The following is a 21,249-nucleotide window of genomic DNA, read 5'->3' on the forward strand; positions in this document are numbered from 1 at the left end:
AATAGTACATGATTGGACAATGTTTTGTCCAATCATGTACCATTTTCTTTTATCTCTGTTTTGATAGGATATTTTGTATTATCAATTAATTTTTGTACTCTTACTGTACATACTTCACAATAATTCTTATTTTACTGTTTTCTTTGATTATGGTTCGCTGGAAGAGATCGGGATTCGGGTGTAAGACGAATTGCTTTTATGTCTCCACTTCAGCCTTGCGATTCTGTAACTCACTTTTCGAACTCACACAGCGGTTGTCATAGTGGCGGTCGCGCTCAAATCAGTCGTGAAGCAGTCATTTTACGATTTGGCATTCTGGTAAACAATATACAAGCTCCCTCCTACTCAAACTGCTGTGTGAGTTTGAAAAGTGAGTTACAGAATCGCAAGGCTGCTATGACTATGCTGACCACGTCGACCTGGCATGAGTTACTATACTAGAGAGAGTAGTGGAGCAAATTTTTGACGTACTTAAAAACGATAGTTCGGTGGTACAGGCATGGACTGTTTTTACGCCACGATGCGCAATCGAGCTATACCTTTGGTGAGGCGAGTGCGGGGGAGCCCTAACTCTAGTAAGCCCTAGGTGTAGTAGTAGGTCCTAGTCCTACACTCGCCGTAGTAGAGGTAAGGCTGGATTCTCCTTACATGGGTCATTGCAATATGCAGTCGCGGAAAAAAAACTGTGACTTTAATTTAATTATTGAATAAAAATAAATCAGTAACGCTACAACCTATTTAGGTCTGGGCCTCAGGTTTTTGTATCTGTTTCATGATCATTTGTCAGTCTAATAGGCAAGTAGGTGATCAGCCTCCTGTGCCTGACACACGCTGCGCTTTCGATGTTTTGGGTTTCCTCATGATGTTTTCCTTCACCGTTCGAGCGAATGATAAATGCGCACATAGAAAGTTCATTGGTGCACAGCCGGGGATCGAACCTACAACCTCAAGTCACACGCTGAAGCCAACCAACAGTGTTGGCCTAGTACTTTATTATTGAATATACCTTTATTTTATTTTTTTTCTTACTCTGGTTGTCTGGAAGAGATAATTTGTTAGCGATAAGGCCGCCCATTGCATCCCTTATGCTTTTTATGTTATTTATTTTTAATGTATCTAAGTATAAATAAATATACCTTAGCTTATATAACACAAAAATAATCATATGGACTTATGATTTATTTGTTATTAGTAAGTATTATAAGGGGATTAAGCTAATTAAGCTTTTTGTGTCACATTACGGTTATATTAAACAATTTACTAATAGAGTTTATATATACATATAACATACAATTTGCTATAATATATACGGCGTCATACGTCGAGTCTAAATACATACACGTCATGTCGACATCAGTTACTACCTTCGCACCAGACTGTTAATAATGATAATAATAAATTAATTAAAGTATTATTTAATCGACTTATCAGTGTAATAAAGTAATATTGTAATTAGTATTTTCTAGTTCCAAGGCTACCTAAGGTTTAGGTCCTAAACTTGAACTCCGCCCAGTGAATTAGAAATTTCCTTTTTATTATAGAAAATATCGCATTACATTCATATATCGGGTTCCTTAGCTGATAATTCGGATTATATATCGAAATATATTAAATTGAAAATAATAGTATTTATTTCAGTTCTCTCAATAATTTTCAGTTTCGAATGATCTCTTTTATCTATTTGAGGAGAAGCGCAAAAGAACTGATTTAGGGCAAACGTTTAAATAATAATAAAAAAAAAATAGACTTAAGTCTATTTATAGTCTACAGTCTGTGAACACAGAGTCTTCCCCTTAATAGAGACTGTGAATAGAGTATAGGAAAAATTCTTTTTATAGTAAAAAGTAAATTAGGTTACTACATATTAAATTACTTATTAGTCTTAAGTTAGGCTAGATCTTAAAGTTAATTGTCTTTGTGCAGAGAAAATTTATTTAAAAAAATCTACTGGCACTAAGTAATGGGATGTGAATTTAAATAAAATAATTCATAATTTTAATGCAACCAAAGCTTATCCAAAGTGCTTCAAACAAATTAGGTTTTTTAGGGTACTTATAGTTTTGCAGTCAGCACCGGTGGAGAAAGCTGTTCCAGCATTTAACTATGTATAATGTCCATGGAGGGTTTAATCTGGATTTTTCATGTAATACACATAAGACTTTTTAATTTTAAGTACATCGTAAATGCATTTTTGGATATCAGCCAAATATCAATGGAGAACCCTAAAAATGTCAGTGACCCTAGATGAGTGATAAGAAAATTATTTCTTGCTTATTTTTGACCTCAGAGTCAACGACTCCGTTTGGATGTTTGATTCTGGTTGCTATAGAGATTCGCCGTATTTCTGTCAGAAACATCTAGAAAATATATATTAATTCCGCTTATATGATACGAAGGAGCAGTGAAAGCTTAATAGTTTCAGCATGCTTCACCGAGGTCGTGGGTTCAAATTCCAAATTTTCTTTATTAATTTTCACTTACTACTCGTAGGGTGAAGGCAGAAATTGTGAGAAAACCCGCGTCTTAGATACAAAAAGTCAACGGCGTCTGTCAGGCACAGAAGGCTGATCACCTACTAACTATTAGTAACAACAAATGATAAAAAACACATACAGAAATTTGAGGGCAAGACCCCAAGGGTTGTAGCGTCACTGGTTTTTTTTTCATAACGAAAAGAGGAGAATTAATATGCTTCATTTCAACCCCGTAATTGTACCTAATACTCATGTATACTCATAAATATGTTATAAAACTTCTTTTTAAACTAAACTTACAGTTAATATATGTATCTTTAAACATTAACTAAACGTAATAATAATTAGTAAGATCTCTATCAGACTTTATTTAACATCTAGAGGTCGTTATGTATAAGGGGTCTTGCGTGTTCACCCTAACACCACGCAACCACAGATTGTAATTAAGCCATAGACCGCCATAGACCACTTCCATAAGTTTGGTGGACGCTAGAGCGCACGAACGCGTCCGACATTGGCGCGCTTTTTAAGTGACATTAAAAAAGTATCAAAATGGAGGGCTGCGGGATGAATTGTATAAAATATTTACTAGTTGTTTTTAATGCGATATTTATGGTAAGTTTTTCTATTCTATTATTTATTCTCTAGTGATTGTTAAACTTATTGTAAGAGTTTTTTCCACGCGCTCACTGAATCATTGGGATTAATTATTATTTAAATAAGATTTCGTATATCGTTGACAATCGCACGATCTAAATGAGGATTCAGGCAGTTTATTTTCGTAAATGTATATTGGATTTGTAGTGCGTTTATTTTTGACCTAGTGCGTTATCGCGTATTGTGTCAAACACAAATACAAAGTCAAACTCAGAGTACACTAAAAATATATTAAAACTGTTTAATGATTTTATTTGTGTAAAAATAATTTTGACAAAATCAATGATTTTTCCTTGATTAACATATATAATAAAGATTTTTGATAGAATATTCCATCATAGAAATAATTCCAATATAGTATGACATTATATGTGAATCATGGTTTCCCAGAAATAACGTCATTGTTATGACATAATAATAATTACTTTGCTATCACGATTGCTTACAAAGTTGCTTTATGGGTTAGGTCTGGTCTGTAAATCTGTAATAGATAAAGTTAGTCAATGTTTCTTAAACGAACACGTATATCTAATATATAAAACTTATATATAAAATTCTCGTGTCGCGGTGTTTGTAGTTAAACTCCTCCGAAACGGCTTGACCGATTCTCATGAAATTTTGTGTGCTTATTGGGGATATGGGTATGTTTGAGAATCGGACAACATCTATTTTTCACCCCCCTAAATGTTAAGGGTAAGGTTAACCCCTAAATATTTTTTTTTAATTTTTAGATAAATTATTAATTTTTTATTTTTTTATGATACAGCATTAAAAAATACATACAACCCCTAATTTTCACTCCTCTACGATCAACCCTATTTTTTTATTATAAATGATATACATGGCAAAATGACGTTTGCCGGATCAGCTAGTAACTATTTAATATTGAAGCCCTTAACACGACTTAAGCGGGAAAAAATATTGTATAATATTCAACTCAAAATCTACTTCACACGCTTCTACTGTAATTCTCCTTCTACTTTACAGTATAAACTGACTTTTAACTCAACATCAAGTTGGCTAAGGTAGAAATTTCATAATTATTTTTATTACTACATATATGCAATTTAGCGCTTAGAATCGTGTAAAGTTTATACAGCTTAACTGCATACGTCAACTCTTTAATAATTTTCCAAATTGTATCCATTGTTATAACTGCGTGAGTTCCACTAAGGGCCTCGGGCCTAAGAAATGCTTTTAGAATAATAATGTATTAGGTTTGATGCTATTGGTTATGTAACATCCGGATATTGTATTAAAAATGCCTTTATCAATGAGAATTAGTATTAATTATGTGAGGAGGATACTAAAGAGTCTTTCTTTAAAACCGACCTATAGTTATACGATTTTATAACGAAATTTTTCTCATAGTATGCGAGTAACATTTTAATGGTAAATAAAAGGAACGTTTGATTCGCTTACATTTAGTTTGTTTAAAAAAAATCAGTGGTGCTACAAGCTACTTTTAGGTCTGGGCCTCAGATTTCTGTATCTGTTTCATTATCTAGTCAAGTAGGTGATCAGCCTCCTGTTTCTGACACACGCCGACATTTTAGGTCAAAAGCAAGCCGTATTCCTCACGATGTTTTCCTTCACCGTTCGAGCGAATTTTAAATGCGCACATAGAAATCCATTGGTGCACAGCCGGGGATCGATCACACCATTTTTCGAAGGCTTTTACGACCGATTTAACGCTGGTGAAATGAAAATGTATACTTCCTTTGTCTTGAAATCAAAGTTCTAATTCATAAACGTCAAAATGATTGTCAATCCATTACTGTTCTGTTTTTCTATTTCCTCAAAAGGTCATTAGTTAATGGGAAATCGATGACCTGATTGCCACTTTCATTTAAATATTGTACTGCCTTCCGGTATTCGAGCATTAACTATGGCATTTGTATGAAAATATATTTTTCATATGAGAAATGTGTCGCGTTTTACGTGAATGAAAATATTTTCTTTTTATAAATCAAACAATACTGAAGTCTAAAACGGAATAGTTTTTCAGCCATACTTTCTATAATAATGATGAAATATAATGAATATCACTCCTTTATTGATAAACTACAGATGTTTATTACCATGCAATCAATACTGGTTTGAACACAAATCAGTATATAGGAACCGGCATGTCATGCGTAAGAAGATCTTAAACGTTTTTGACATGCGGAAGCTGTACTTAATCCCTTGACTCGAAAATGGGCGTGTTTGGCCGAAGTAAGTACTTACTAAACTTAGTAAGCCAGTAAGCATAAAAAAATTAAAGTCTTACAAGCTGACTGTAGCGCTTTTCGGCCAGGACAGACTTACGTCTAAAATCATTATATTGAATGCATGTGTATCTGAACAATGACAGGTCTGTTCCTGTCCGTTTTGTTTACATCAACAATAAGCAAAATGGCGTCGTATATTAAGCCATACTTACTGCGTTAGCACTTATTTTGTGTCCCGGCCGAAAATTTTGTAAGCATAGTAAGTGACTTACTAAATTTAGTAAGTACTTACTTCGGCCAAACACGCCCAATGAATGTCTAAAAAAAGACAGCTGTAGAAATGTGGCACCATTTAAAGGATTACTTAATATATATATAATGGTATCAATCGCTTATACGAGTACTGGGAATACATAAGGCGCAACTGCGTTTCTCTGTGAATACAAAAGAATCAACATTTATAGCCTATATTCTAGGTTTTATAAAATAATAAAATTAAAAAATTAAATCATCTTACATCTATTATGGTGACAAATTAAACATCGTCGATCAGACGGCAAAGAAGAAAAATAAAATATAAAAAGAGTTTGTATAGGAAAATATGTTTTCCTTACATATATTTGCTGTCTTCAAAAAGTTTACAATAATTCCTTAATCATTAATACAAGCAAAAGATGATGTCACTCGTCTCATCACCACTTTGCACAAATTGTGTCAATTAAGCAATTTACTCAGTCCCTTGTTTCATTCTCATCTTGATACTTTGTAGCTACACGGCCACAGTCAAGGAAATATTTTTTTTTTTAATAGTTTCAATACAACTAACGTTATGTAAGAAACAACAATAAAGTAATTTTGTTAAAGAGAATTTCGTTTTCAAAGAACACTTCATATTCATTTAGACTTCAAAGTTTTGTATGAATATTAAAGCATTTTTATTTATCTAAGTACATTCTAGTAGTAGTTGAAAGTAGGATTCTGAACTATAAGAGCGTGCGTTTGAATCCCATTGGATACTAACTATAAATAATCAATTTACATGCAATGTAAAACTCCATGATAGGTTGCAGCGGTAGTAAGTACTCTAATTCAGAATTGAGTTTTTTTATATAACAAGAGGCTAATGGCCAGGAGGCCAGATTTATTGTTCATTGCGTCGTTACCAAAGAACGTATTTAAATAAAGTATTTTTAAAATGTCGAATAACGTCAGAAAAACTGATATATTGGTTCTCAAATATTGTGCGTTCAGAAATGTATTTTGTAAATATGTTAAGCTACTTAAATATACAAATCACTTTGTAACATTGAGTATATTGCAATTCGGTGATAGTGAACTTAATGTTTATTTTGTATTCATAAAATTATAAATTAAGTTCAGCTATGTAGCTGTTAGGTGAAGTTCGCCGAGTCAGCCAGTTATTTTATAAAATTGTATTATTATGTGTGAAATGCATATCCTTAGTTTAAATGCTTACCGGAAGCGCATTGCTCATAGCGATGAATAAAGCCTTCACAAGGTCGGGCTAGACTAGCATAAACACTACTCCACGGCGATAACAATCTTTATTCGTGTTGTACCTAGATTGCCTAGACCTGTGTATTACGAATTAAAGTTTATTGCCTAATTGAAGTCCTGGTAATGAAAATAATCTACTAATGTTACATTTGTATTTTTTGTAAATATGCAACCAGTTTATTAATCAGATTATTTAAATGATCCTAATCCTTGGGATTGATTTGCTCCAGTTCTAACAATTTGTTTGACTTAAAACTTGGCGATTAAAAAAAGTGGCGGAGAGTTTCTTGCCAGTTGACTTGCGAACTGGTAGTTAATGTAAATTTACGAGTAGAATCCTGTTGACGTTCATACGTGTACCTAGTTACCTACAATATGAATAAAGTATTTTGGGTTTGAGTTTGAGTCAGTACGATCTTTTCCACTTCGAAACTTAATTTTACTTACCTACGAGACACTTGGCGTGCTTTAAGACAATAGATTATACATTTGTGTGTGTATTATTGTATTTATTATTCACTATAGATGTAAAAATGTGTATTTGTATGGATATGTGTATTTTTTTTTAAAGTTGTAACAGAAATAAAGATTCTTGAATATCGTTAATTGAATAAACATTGATAACTACGCCTATATTGTAAGACTATTTTAAACATGGATTTAATTTCTGCATTTGTTTCTATGGTCTCCATATAAGTAAAGGTCTCCATGGTGATAATTAACCAACGTTCACGTTTATAAGGCCGTTGACGTTCAATGTACAAAGGCATTGGTCGTAGGTGGATTAGCTAATAAAAACAAGTCTTTCGAAAGTGACAAAGCGTTTAATTTACACGGCTATGTGCTAAAAAGGAAATGAGAGACAGTGTTTAATATTCATCAGGCTTTTAACCTCGGGCTTTGTTGATTGACTGCATAGGTTTATAGGAAATTGTTTAAATGTTTTTAGTTTTATTTTAAACCCTGGATCCACGAAGTAAATCTATTTCCTTTCACTAATGATTTTTGTTTGGAGACATTAAATAATTATGTTTATATAAATAGGCTTTATTCGTGGACTAAAAAATTTTTTCATTAAAAAAAAAATCTGTGGCGATACAACCTTTTTAGGTTACCTAAAACTTAGATTTCTCTGTCTATTTCATGATCATTTGTCAATCTAATAGGCAATTAGGTGATCAGCCTCATTTGCCTGACGGCTGACACACGCCGTCAACTTTTTGGGTCTAAGGGAAGCCGGTTTCCTCACGATGTTTTCCTTCACCATCCGAGTAGGTACATAGAAAGAAAATCCATTGGTTCCGAAATCTAACCTACGACCTCAAAGATGAGAGTCGCTCGCTGAAGCCATTAGACCAACATTGCTCTTAATTATAATTTAAATTTACTTTAAGTTAGTTTTATTAAAAAATACCTGCAATTTCTTTATCTCGTGTCTCATCTTCGCTGATATACACATACAGTCAAAACCGTTTACGACGACATCGTTTAGAACAACATACCGTTTATATTGACCAAAATCAAAGGTCCCGGCTGAATTCTATTGTTTTAGGTACTTAATAACAACGTCATCGGCTGTTACGACCAAATATGAGTAGTCCCTTCGATGTCGTTATAACAGATTTTGACTGTATTTACTACACAAACAAATAATTCTTTTTATTCAAACTATTTGATATTGGAAATGATAAAAAAATACTTCATTCGCATTCACATACTAGTAAAATAATATACAAACATAAAATAACCAGTACGCATAAACACGAAGTGACCAAAATGGCGTCATAATGACCCAATTCGTGTACCAGCGTTTGGACTGGCCTATATTACACATGTGTGGACTAATGCTTTTTTAATTATCCGTCAAACATAAAACTGATTTAAATCACAGTTTTAATTACCAATTCCGTAGTTGATAAACAAAAATAGATTCTAATATCAAAAGGAATCATGATTAATTATTTTTTTCTACTATGTATTATTATTATTTTTTTGCGTCTGATGCGCAAACTAATTGTTGTGGTCTCTGGCAGAATGACCAGCGTTGTGGAACACGTCTGCTCCACGGCATAATGCTGAGCCTGGGCCAGTTACAACCACGACACACACACACACATTACATGCTTATTCCTTTTTTTTCATATTTTTTTAGTTATTTTTCTTTTTGATTATTATTATTTTGTGTGTGTGTGCGTTTCGTTAGTTATAAATGTTATGTCTGTGTCTATAATTAGTGCCACACTATCCAATAATATTTTCAGTATTGGCCTAGTAACTTCAGCGTGCGACTCTCATCTCTAAGGTGGTAGGTTCGATCCCCAGCTATGCACCAATAGGCATTCTTTCAATGTTCATTAAACATTCGCTATAACGGTGAAGGAAAACATCGTGAGGAAACCGGCTTGCCTAAGACCGAAAACGTCGACGGCGTGTCAGGCATAGGAGGCTGATCATCTACTTGCCTATTAGATTAACAAATGATCATGAAGCAGATACAGAAATTTGAGGTCCAGACCTAAAAAGTTTGTAGCGCCACTGATTTTTTTATTGTGTACATAAAAAATGGTCACATGTAACACCCGCTTTAGATAGATTACAAAATACTGTGATTAATAGCAAAACAACTGATTATTGTACAAACATCTTTATCTCCAATTTTTGTTCCTTCCTTCAAAAATTACAGTAAAGAGTACGTTGTAATTCGAATATATTTTGTGTTTTCTGTGTAATGTTTTCGTGGTTGTGAGTTCAATGCTCTGCGGTTGTGAGTTTGATTTCTGAAACAACAATCGTATTTGTAGACAGAATAGAAGAGTTTATTAAAAGGTATTGTTTGATTGTATTACCTGATGTTATGTCATAACGCTAATGGAATTTTAAAATAAATAAACGTTTACACATAGTGCCTGCTTTGGATAGATTACAAATACATATGATTATTGCAAGCATCTAGCTACCTGCGAAATTATCTGCGTCGTTTAAGGTTTCAGTACCTCGCACTTCCGTTCTGGTTGTTGGAATATAAAACATAGTGTACCAGATCATAAAGTTTGCATATTTGTGATTGGACTAAAGCGGGCCATAGACGGACCGCATGTTGCAGTCAAGACCGACTGGAACATGCGGTCGCCGCACGGCGATCTGCAGTTTCCATACTAAATTCATATTCGCAATACACGGACAGCTCGAGCAGTCCCTGAGCAAACCGCATGTTGCAGTCGGTCTTGACTGCAACATGCGGTCCGTCTATGGCCCGCTGAACGTAACGCGCCATCATTACATTCGTTAACATTCTTAATTCTTACCCCCCGTAGTTTGTTATTCACACAAATATTTTGATTATGGTGCCATAATAATGACTGTCTATCACAACTACGAGTGGTGTTTGTTTATGTATCTATTGTTCTGTTGACACATAACAGGTGTGGGTTATTGATTTTTGGTTTCTTTAGAAATCCCAGTAAAAATTCGTCGTAAATGGAATTTATTTTCTATAATACTGTGTACTTTAGTGGTATTGGGGTTCAAACACGCGGCGTAAGACTCTGAGAGTTTGATTTCTGAAACAACAATTGTATTTGTGGAAAGCATAGAAAAGTTTTTTAAATGACAATACGTGTTTATATAAAAAACGGAGAGAAAGCTCATCTGATGTTGTTATAAAGCCCATGGAATTTTTAATAGATTCACCATACGTCCGAGCTTAACGAAGCTGAAAAAAATTGTGCTACTTGCAAAAGATGAATCCAAAAGAAAAGTGTGGTTGTAGACAAAGGGCGATCCCCTTATCATTATATTATAATTTACATTATGCAATTATTATAAATAAGACCAAACAAGTACGTGGGAACCAGTAAAATTACTGATTACGATAGTTTTTACAGAATTTAAGAGATATTTACAGATCTCCTAAATATCAATAAAAATTTTGTCATCATTTATAGTTTCAAGAGCTCTCTACTATGCCAATAAAATCCTGCCAATCTCTGTTCTAGATACTTGGTGTTATCATAATAACGGTGGCATGTGTGGACATGGGAATGCTGAAGGGGTTCGCTGGCATGGAGACAACGGGCCACGAGACTGATGCTGTTCTCATTGCTGTGGGGGTCCTCATCATTATCGTTGCCGCTTTTGGCTGCTTCGGTGCTTGGAAGGAGAGCCCGAAGTTGTTATATATTGTAAGTATTTATTTTAAGATTTCCGTGAGGTACTTATCTGTTAGTTTTAATTCGTTACTACTCGTTTCAAAAGGATAAACAAAGAGCCATGGCTTGTTGGTGTTGTGCGTGAGATGCCGTTTTTTGAGAGAGAAGTAAGCTCTCTTTTAAAGAGCCGATTCCACCGGGAGCCGATTCCACTTTTCGCTAGTCCAGTCACTGTCTATTTTTTATTCTTATTCATTTAAATTAACATATACTTCTTACTTACGAATTATGAACAAATATGTTGTATTATTTCGTTCTAATTATATTAAAAGTTCTAAGCATATTTTATATTAAATTCCAGTACTAATTCCTGAGACTTAGGGTGAGATCTATAGAGCGCACTTAGACTTTGTTCAGACTTAACTATAACCATTCCTTACTTTTTTAAAGGATAATAAAGAAGGTATTGCATGAAATGAAACATCAATTTCTGTCTTAGCTTGAGCTTAGCTTAATCTCACCGCTAAAATGTCTATAAATATACTAAATCATAGTTTAACCTTAGTGTTTTTCGTAAGTAAAGTCTGAGCAAAGTCCAAGTGCGCACTATAGATCTCACCCTCAGACATCTAAAAATGATACATGTAGATTTGTTTACAAAGATATTGTTTCTACTTATAGCTAAAAGCATACTAGCTTACATCATTTATGGCCGATATCGTAAATAAAAATGATAAATTCTTCACGTTGTTGGACTCGCCCACTATGCCGTGTCACTACTCTATAAATCCCATGACCTAGATATATATGGGTGTAATTTTGTTACAATGACCTGGTCAACGTGTTGCAGATCCATTTATAAAAGTAGGCGTTCTTAGGAATCTTAAGTGTATAAAGTAATTTCTTACTGAAAGAATAAAGATTAGTAAAATCTACTAAATTGTCAATTTACAGCTGGATCTAGGGACAGTCAGGGTAATATTATGAGTCAGGACTAAGACTGAGACGGGCTATGACTCGTGTATATCAAAATTCATTACGTTTTTGTCATACGGGTTTCATACTTAAAGAACCCTGCGTCCATTTTTCATGATTAATGTAACGTGTTTCATTCGATGAATGAACGCGTGACGTATCTTTTTCTTACTTTAGGTCGTAATGAGACGAAAATAATATTTCACATGAAAAAGTTGGTTTTAAGTCGATCGGTCTGATCAAATGGTATTTTCAAAAATCTGCCGTTTCAAATATTACTCTAACAGAAGCAAACTTTATATGTACCAAAAAGAGGTTTGTTTTTAGTTTTTGTGCATTGTTAACCAAATAATTATAAAATGACCATAAGTACAAAATGTTTTTTTTTGTAGAATCGTGTAATCAATGAGGCCACCTAACATACCTGGAGAAAATCTGGAATTGTTTGCCTAATATTATTTATTATTATTTTATCAAACCAATCAAGTAAACTTAGGCGCCTTCAGGGCCAGTCTGAACATCAAAGTTAAAAAGCACATTTAGAGACAATGGTGGATAAATATAACTAGGGGCAAACGGGCATAAGGCTCACCTGATGTTTAGTGATTCCGCCGCCCATAGATATATTGCCAGAGAACTCCCAAGAGCGTTGCCGGCGTTTTTAGAATTGGTACGCTCTTTTTTTGAAGGACCCTAAGTCGAATTGCTTCCGAAATACTCAGAGGGCAGCTGGTTCCACATAGTGGTGGTACCTATATATTTTTTTATGATGTTCAAAATAGGTTTTTCTCTTATATAGCCACAGTCAGACCTCTTATTCTTCTTGATGTATCGCTTATTATTTAACATACTAAAGTTTAAAAAACTCTACAATAATCTAGCAATAATTATTTTTCAGTTCGTGGGCTTTTTAATTCTGATCATCTTACTGGAGCTATCTGTGGGTATAGCGGCGGCGGCACTACGACCTCAAATCGAAGGTACCATGAAGACGCAGCTGCGAGCCTCGTTCATCAAAAACAAGTCCACTAGAGAGGAAGACTCAGTTTACAGGGATTTTTGGGACAAAATTCAGAACAATGTACGTTACTTTTATTCATATTTCCACTTGACATGCGTTTTAAAATAGTATTCATATACACTTTCTGCTGCCAACCTATTTTGATGAAATTCTGTTAGAACGTAACTTTTTTAACCGTCGAAATATTTACACTCTTCTAAAGTTGTGTTAATATTAATTGTAATTATTAAGAAACACTAGCTAAGTTGTTCAAATAAATTAAACATTTGTACGAAGCTAAGTGTTTTTAATAGTTCAGTACAAGAGCTTCTTACTAACATAACAGTTGGGAGCTGGGGTTGCAACGCTGAACTAGCAAAAACTGATAGTTCAGAAATGTGGTCATCAGTAATGTATTGACATAATTTACATTCCTAGAAACTGAATTGTTACTTTAAGTCTAATTCAAATCTTTTAATTAAATTAGGTAAATAGGCCTTTTATAGGGGCTAAAAGCACTTTTGAAAGTCAAAATTACAAGTTAAAAATATTTATAATGCCCACTTCCAAAAGGTAGTTTCATATGGATAAGAATGTAGACCAGTCAGTCAAGACAATTAATTCATAATAATTCCAAAAGTTTTCAAATTTTGATGTAAGGTCGGGAGTGGTATTAAAACAAACTATAAAATTTTGCAACCTGCTCTGCGGTCCGGAACATTGTTAAAAATAAGTTTTGGTCGTGAAAAAAATTCCAAAAGTTCTGCAAACTTGGGGAAGTTTTCGATATAATATTTCATATCACGTATAAAATTTGCAACCAACCTAAGTGTACGGAACATTTTTTGTTATTAAAAATTAATGTTTTTCTTTATTAAACTGAAGGAAAACGTTCCAAAAGTTCTGCAAATTTGACAGATATATCGAAAATAAAATAAATAACAAAAAATGTTCCGTACACTTAGGTTGGTTGCAAATTTTATACGTGATATGAAATATTATATCGAAAACTTCCCCAAATTTGCAGAACTTTTGGAATTTTTTTCACGACCATACAGCAAAAATTAATTTAATTGCAATTTTAACAATGTTCCGGACTGCGGACAAGGTTGCAAAATGAGATTTATTGTCGTCCCAATGTACCATTCACTTGACCGAAGTTTGAAAACTTTTGGAATTATTATCAAATTTTCGATTTCGAATGTCTATAATGACTGGCCTAATGGGCAAGAAACTCCATACGTACTCTATTAAAATAGTTTTTACAATAAAAATACAAAAGTATATATTCATTGGATAATTATATTATGTGAACCTATTATAACCAAAACTGACGTAGATTTTATTGGATACAATTGTAAGTTAAGCTAATAAATAAAAGATTTTTTATATTTAAATCATCTAAGGCACATCACTATATACATTTAATTTCATATGTTATTTCAAACTATCAACGTTCAATCCCAAAATAGCAGGTGCATAACTTAACTCGTTCTTTTTACTCTGACAGCTGGAATGCTGTGGTGTCACCGGTCCCGATAACTACGTAGCCTCGGAGCCTCGACTGAACCCCTCGTACAGCTGTTGCCCTCCCGATGACTCCGACAGAGCTGTGGAGATCAAACGATCCGATTGCATCTCACTCAGTAAATATTATCAAGAGGGGTGTGAGGATAAAGTACTGAGCACTGTGCATAGCGCGGGATTATCCGTCATTGTCTGTGGGATACTGTTTTGTTTCTTGGAGGTAAGGGATTTGTGAAAAACAGTAATTATCACCAGAAGCTTTATTTTATTTTTTAAATTTATACTATTATACACTACTAGCTGACCCGGAAAACGTTGTTTTGCCATGTATACGTATATTATTTCTAGGAAATTTTTTTTAGGTCAATAAAAATAACTACGTAAATATCTACTATAATTAAAATAGAGGTTGATCGTAGAGGGGTGGAAATTCGAGATTGTATGTATTTTGTATACTGTATCATAAAAAAATTGTCTAAAAAATAAAAATAAAAATTTTGGGGACACCCCTTATCGCTTAGGGGTTTGAAAGACGAATAGTAGCCGATTCTCAGATTTACTGAATATGCATAAGAATCGGTCGAGCCGTTTCGGAGGAGCGAACATTGTAACACGAGAATTTTATATATTAGATTAATGAGCATTTTACTAAATAAATATGAAAAAAACTGGCAAGTGATCAGCCTCCTGTGCCTGACACACGCCGTCGACTTTTCGGATCTAAGGCAAACCAGTTTCTTCACGATATTTCATTCACTGATCGAGCGAATGTTAAATGCGCACATAGAAACTCAAAAGGTGCACAGCCGGGGGACAATCTACGACCTCAGGGATGGGAGTCGCAGGCTGAGGCCACTGCGCATGTGAAGAAACCGGGATATTTAGACCAAAAAGTTGGCGTGTGTCAGGCTCAGAAGACTAAAGAAACATACAGAAATTAGTGGCCCAGACTTAAAAGGTTGCTTCTAAAAATTTTTGGCAAGCTGCCATTTTTAAGTTCAAAAAAAATATTAAAAAATACTCCAATTGGTTGTCTTCTTCGAGGCTTAGCAACATATTTTGTGTTTTTTTTTTTTGATTTCATTGCAGAAAAATATTAATAGTTCCCATTTAATTTTTGAAAATATTTTCAGGTGGTTGGCATAGTGTTGGCATTATGGCTCGCTCACTCGATCAAGAATGACGGGAAAAGTCAGGAAACGGCCTAATTACTAAACACGATAGCTTTTTGATGCACTATACTTAAATTATATCGTATTGTTAAACGGGAATAATTAAATACGGGCCTTTTGCATAAAGTTGTCTTGAGAAATGTTTTGCGATACGAGCCGTTGTTGTGTGAATGTCGCGCGCTAAAAGACTTATTTCTAATTTATTCAGAATCTTTATTTAAATAGGGTTTAATTTACGTATAATATAAGTTGGTACTGATTTATGTCAAAAATGTTGAATCCGACAAGAAACGCGTCGTATTTTGAATTAAAAAACAGCGAACTCTGTAACTCCAATACAAATTTTCTTCCCATATAAAATTTTGACGTGACAACGTCTTATAAATCGATGGAGCCGGCTGCACGCACGAAAAAACATGACTCATGCGGCGTTACCTCGCTCTGAGGCGTTACCTAGATCTGAGGCGTTCCATTTAAGGCTTGAAGTGCAAGCGAGAGCGACAGAGAGGCACAATCGGACTCCGCGCTCTTCAGCGTTCGACATCTGTCTCTCTCCTACTTGAGTGAACGATTCGTGACGTTGTCACGTTCAACTATCGTCAGTAAATCGACTTTACAGACAACCGATTTTTTAAACAGCCCAAGGTTGTAAAATCCGCGCTACGGATTTAGAAATATAGTGCCACATATTTTTCATGACCGGTAAGAGCGGCGCTGTCATAGATATTAGTATTGTAATAATTTGAAGTCATGCAGGCTAACTTAATAATTTATTGAAATGTCTTAATAAAACAATGTATACTAGTATCTAGAAAATACACTTCTAGGCTTAAAAATGTGACACAAAAGGAATAACTGATATGATAGGTTTTGTTACCTGTACTATTAATATAATATCTTTTAAGATACCTAGCAATCGGCACCGATCGATAAATAAAACTTTGTAATTGTAATTAATGCAAGGAATAAAAATAAATATATTTTAGTTGATAGTTGAGGGATTTTTTTAGATGTTGGTAGATAGTAAAATTATTTATTGTGCGCACCAGGAAATTACAGAAAATAAACAATGACATTTCAAAATGGCGGTAGTACCAATTTCAGCCGCCGACACAGAAAAGTATGTGGCACTGTAACTATATGCGAATGTATTTTAATATAGTTACACTGTAGTGTAAACTCTTTATAAGGACATTCGTTGTAACGAAACTTTCTATAACGTAGAAATGACTTAAATTTGTTTGGTTTAACCCAATAACAATACATGATTTCTTCTCTCCCTATAACGAAACCTCTAAACGAATAAAATGGTCTCTTGAAATTCGTTATAAAGAGTTTACACTGTATATATAACGACGATTACTATATCTATTGAAGTACACAGTACTGAGGCTGAAATCAATCAATTATTTGAAAGTAGTGTACAGTTTTAAAAATCGACTAAATCAATATTTTCACTATTCTAATCTTTCGTCTCTTTTTGTCAAATTGTGTTTCCACTGCGATGAATAGAGACTTTAGTTGTATTAATAAGTGGTATGTGTGTTTTTAAAACTATTCCGTCTTTTAACGCGCGAAAAGCGTAGTATTTTCAGCTTTACGAAATGCTCTCTAGTGTTATTTATATTTTTATATTAAAATACTGTAACCACCTTTTAGATTTAAGAACTAACGTAAGTATTTATTTAATTAAATTTTGAAAAATGTGGGAGCAGAGCTTATTTAATTGGTAATTCATTATTTTATACGAACGCAATAAAGTGCATTTATTAATTTCCTTTTCAAAAATTTTCGGTACTTAAAATTGTTATTGTATTTTTGAAGTTATACTTCTTTTGGCGCGTTAGGGAAAAATTATGAGGGTAAATTTTTAAGATACGCGCGCACACCGTCACGAAAAACCGACACCCTGAAGTTAGCTATAGCCAACATTTTAGTTATTCTATTGTTAGTGTCGTATTTTCTTCAAAATTTTTGAAAAGATTTTTATCTTGTTATGCCAAAGAAGTATAACTTATAACGCGTGTACATAAGAACACACACTTTTTTTCTTAAACCATTGGATAAATTATCAAGTTTATCAAAAGATAATATCACTGAAAAAAAGATAGGTTTTGTGCACATAATAGGTAATGAGCTTCCTAGTCAAACTGGGATTAAGTTAAATAAGATTGTTTTTTTATAATAGATATATAAGTAGAGAAAGGTTCTGTAGGCTACGCACACAAGCACATATAGTGTATGAGAAATAACAGTCGTATAGCACTTTACGTGGCGCACCACATACCTACCTAAAGCCTTCAAGAGTCTACCATTATCTCAAAAGCCGATAACACATCCGTTAACTTGCAGGCGTCGGTTGCATGGTCGTTAGAACTTGCTGGTTTGTCCTTTGAATTTTTAAATTTTTGCGTGAAATGGATATCGATTCTATAAGCGTCTTCCTGTTTGAACAAAAACACCCACTTTCTACTGTATAGCTTTTTATGAATTTTGCAATTTGATTATTTATTGTAAGAGATAATTAAGTTATAGATTGAGTCATGACTTGCGGAGGTTTGAGTAACTGTAATAGAAAAATTTTCATTCAAGAATTGAAACGGGAACACCAAATGAAAAAAAATGGAATTTTTTAATATTATGAACTCCTTCACATCATTCGTTCCTTTATCTCACACTATTCCAATCTATTGTCTTTGGTTGGGATGAAGGTATTTGTTTATTTTTTAAATCGCTTACTGACTTATTTCCACATAATTATTACGTCCAGTACCGTTAAGAAGGCAAAAGGAAGAGACTGGCTGCCATTAGTGTACTTTCTCTTTTTTTACATCCTTTTTTACTATGTGTAATAAAGTTTTGCTTTCTTTTAATCCAGAAGTACTAGATTTAACTATTGTTTTGTTTGTCCGCTCTAGTTCCTGTATTTGCGATTTTTAAATAATTAAAACAAATAATGTGTTAGTTTTATTAGTGTTAAATCGATGTTACATAGAGTTTATTAAATAAACTATCAGTGTTTCAAATAACAACGCTTTTTATTGTGACTTTGTGAATATACTTATATTGAACACATTTATTTACTTAAGGATTTAAAAATACTAACGTGATGATGATAAAATTTGCTACTTTCATATATTAACACAACAGCGCCCTAACACTGTAATTTCCAATAGCAACTACTATAAGGACGTTTTAGTATGCAAATCCGATATAGTTCTCTTAGCTAGGGAGCTGGCGAGCGTTTAAGTATATGATTCGCTCGTATTTCATATTGATATGAATGAAATTTCTTTATGAATTAGGGTCGGACGTAACTGCGTTTTAAAAAAAATTAATTACTTGAAAAGTCCAAAAAAGTTTTTTTTTCATTTTGATGAGGTTTCTAAACATCAGCCTTAAAACACGAGCCAATTTTTAAGGAGGTGTCAACGCAGCGCTACGATGGTGGTAGAAATGGTCCTTAATATTCCTTATCGTATAATTATCGCTATTAAAAAGGCTGAGCAAATCATACAGATATTTTGCTCGCAGGTCCCTAGCTATCTCAATCTCCGTTTTTTTACTTAGGCGAAATGCATTGCGCATCACCTTCAGCGGCGCGACTCCTTAGTGCGGGAGGGTTATTTGGGACTTGCTATAGTGCATACTAAAACCCCATGACGCCACCACCACCGACACTCGATACGATGGTTGCGTCCGCCTCTCCATACCCATTGTTTGTGATGATACTTGCACAGCAAATATCCATCAGACCAGGCCATTTGCTTGCAGAGTTAGGGGAGATCGAGTCCGTAGCGGTTCTGACGCAACCTTGAAATTGCGTGGAACAAAAACTGATTATTAAAATCGGAATCGCTGTCATTATCTAATGAAAGTTACTGTAGGTACCCAGGTTTTAATGACTGACGCAAGAAAAACCTTACTTAGCAAATTCTGAAAGTTTCCTTTTAGACTTTTATAGAATTCAAATAACCCTATAATGCCATCAAAAACATAACTTCTAAAAAAAGAGTCTAACTTAGTTCTACCGTAAAAAGATGTGACAACTATGTAATACTAAGTTCGTCTTTAGTCAGTTATTACGTAATTAACTAACCTTACAACATCTTATAGTGACCATATCAATATTAAAATTAGTTTATGTTTTAATTAAATAGATTGACTAGGCCATCACATAAAAACACAATGTATCTTATAAGTAAGTGTTATATAAGATTTTCAGTGCGAAAGTCAAGCTTCTAGATTTATCCACAACAAAGTTATAAAAATCGAAAATAGGCTAAAGTGATTTGAGAAAATATAGGCCGATTTTCCATTACACTTATCTTCTATCACTATCACGATAAAAATAACAAATACATCTTAAATTAAAAACAGTGGCGTAACTATACCATCTGGGGCCCGTGGCAAATTCTTTTGATCCTATCAAATCCTAATTTATTAATTTTTATAAATTTCGAGATTTTTCAGCGTATTCAATTACACGTTGTATATGTCCCACTAATGGCCAAAGGCCTCCTCTCTTATGCGAGAGGGAATAGTCTGTAGTCCCCACACTAGCATATTGCGTATTGACTCTTGGGCAGGGGCCCTCTTGGGTCGGGGGCCCGTGGCATTTTGCCAGCCCTGCCACTTGTAACTGTAACTGTACTGTGTGTACATGTATTGTTACGCCACTGATTAAAAACATTACAACAGGAGAAAATCACCTGACAAAAAATACTTACGGATATATCTATTGGTCCCCTGCAGCTTTCCGAACTTTTAAAACTACACTAAGAATACAAAACTAATTAACTTAATGAACTAATTATGACGACAATATTTAAGCTACATATTATATTTTTTATATTTTTATATAATATGATCGCTGTCACTTAGCAGAGGTCGGCAACGCAGCCACTAAAATGGGACTGCCCTAGTCCTAACAGGGATAAAACGCCTAAAGAGAAATAAACCTGTTAAGTTAAAAATCCTAGTGTAGAGAATATAAGTGCAAGTGCAGTATCTCGCACACACGAACATAGTGTCTTATCATTACAAAACTCTAAGACTGTTAATGAACATTACCTTAGTTTAAGCTATTCACTAGTATTGTAGAAAATTAAGTCAACATATTACTTATTAGCCATAATTCTTGTATAGGCTAGATTGTAATTCATGTAGAGCTCTTTTTAAAAATATAAAGTCCCTATCACTTAGCAGAGGTCGGCAACGCAGCCACTAAAATGGGACTGCCCTAGTCCTAACAGGGATAAAATGCATAAAGAGAAATAAACCTGTTAAGTTAAAAAACCTAGTGTAGAGAATATAAGTGCAAGTGCGGTATCTCGCACACACGAACATGGTGTCTAATCATTATAAAACACTACGACTGTTAATGAACATTACCTTAGTTTAAGCTATTCATTAGTATTGTAGAAAATTAAGTCAACATGTTACTTATTAGCCATAATTATTGTGTAGGCTAGATTGCAATTCATGTAGAGCTCTTTTTAAAAATATAAAGTCCCTATCACTTAGCAGAGGTCGGCAACGCAGCCACTAAAATGGGACTGCCCT

The 21,249-nt window shown here is 33.9% G+C and overlaps 1 protein-coding gene across 1 annotated transcript; it reads left to right on the plus strand.

Annotated features, from left to right (window-relative positions):
* Positions 1–2,935: 2,935 nt before the first annotated feature.
* Positions 2,936–16,029, plus strand: LOC125049885 (23 kDa integral membrane protein-like). The gene is made up of 5 exons (XM_047649396.1): positions 2,936–3,089; positions 10,858–11,043; positions 12,884–13,066; positions 14,496–14,732; positions 15,646–16,029. The coding sequence occupies exons 1-5, from the start codon at positions 3,027–3,029 to the stop codon at positions 15,718–15,720; spliced, it is 744 nt and encodes a 247-aa protein (XP_047505352.1). The 5' UTR covers positions 2,936–3,026; the 3' UTR covers positions 15,721–16,029.
* Positions 16,030–21,249: the final 5,220 nt, after the last annotated feature.

The sequence above is a fragment of the Pieris napi genome, chromosome 5 (assembly GCF_905475465.1).
Source record: "Pieris napi chromosome 5, ilPieNapi1.2, whole genome shotgun sequence".
Lineage (NCBI taxonomy): Eukaryota > Metazoa > Arthropoda > Insecta > Lepidoptera > Pieridae > Pieris > Pieris napi.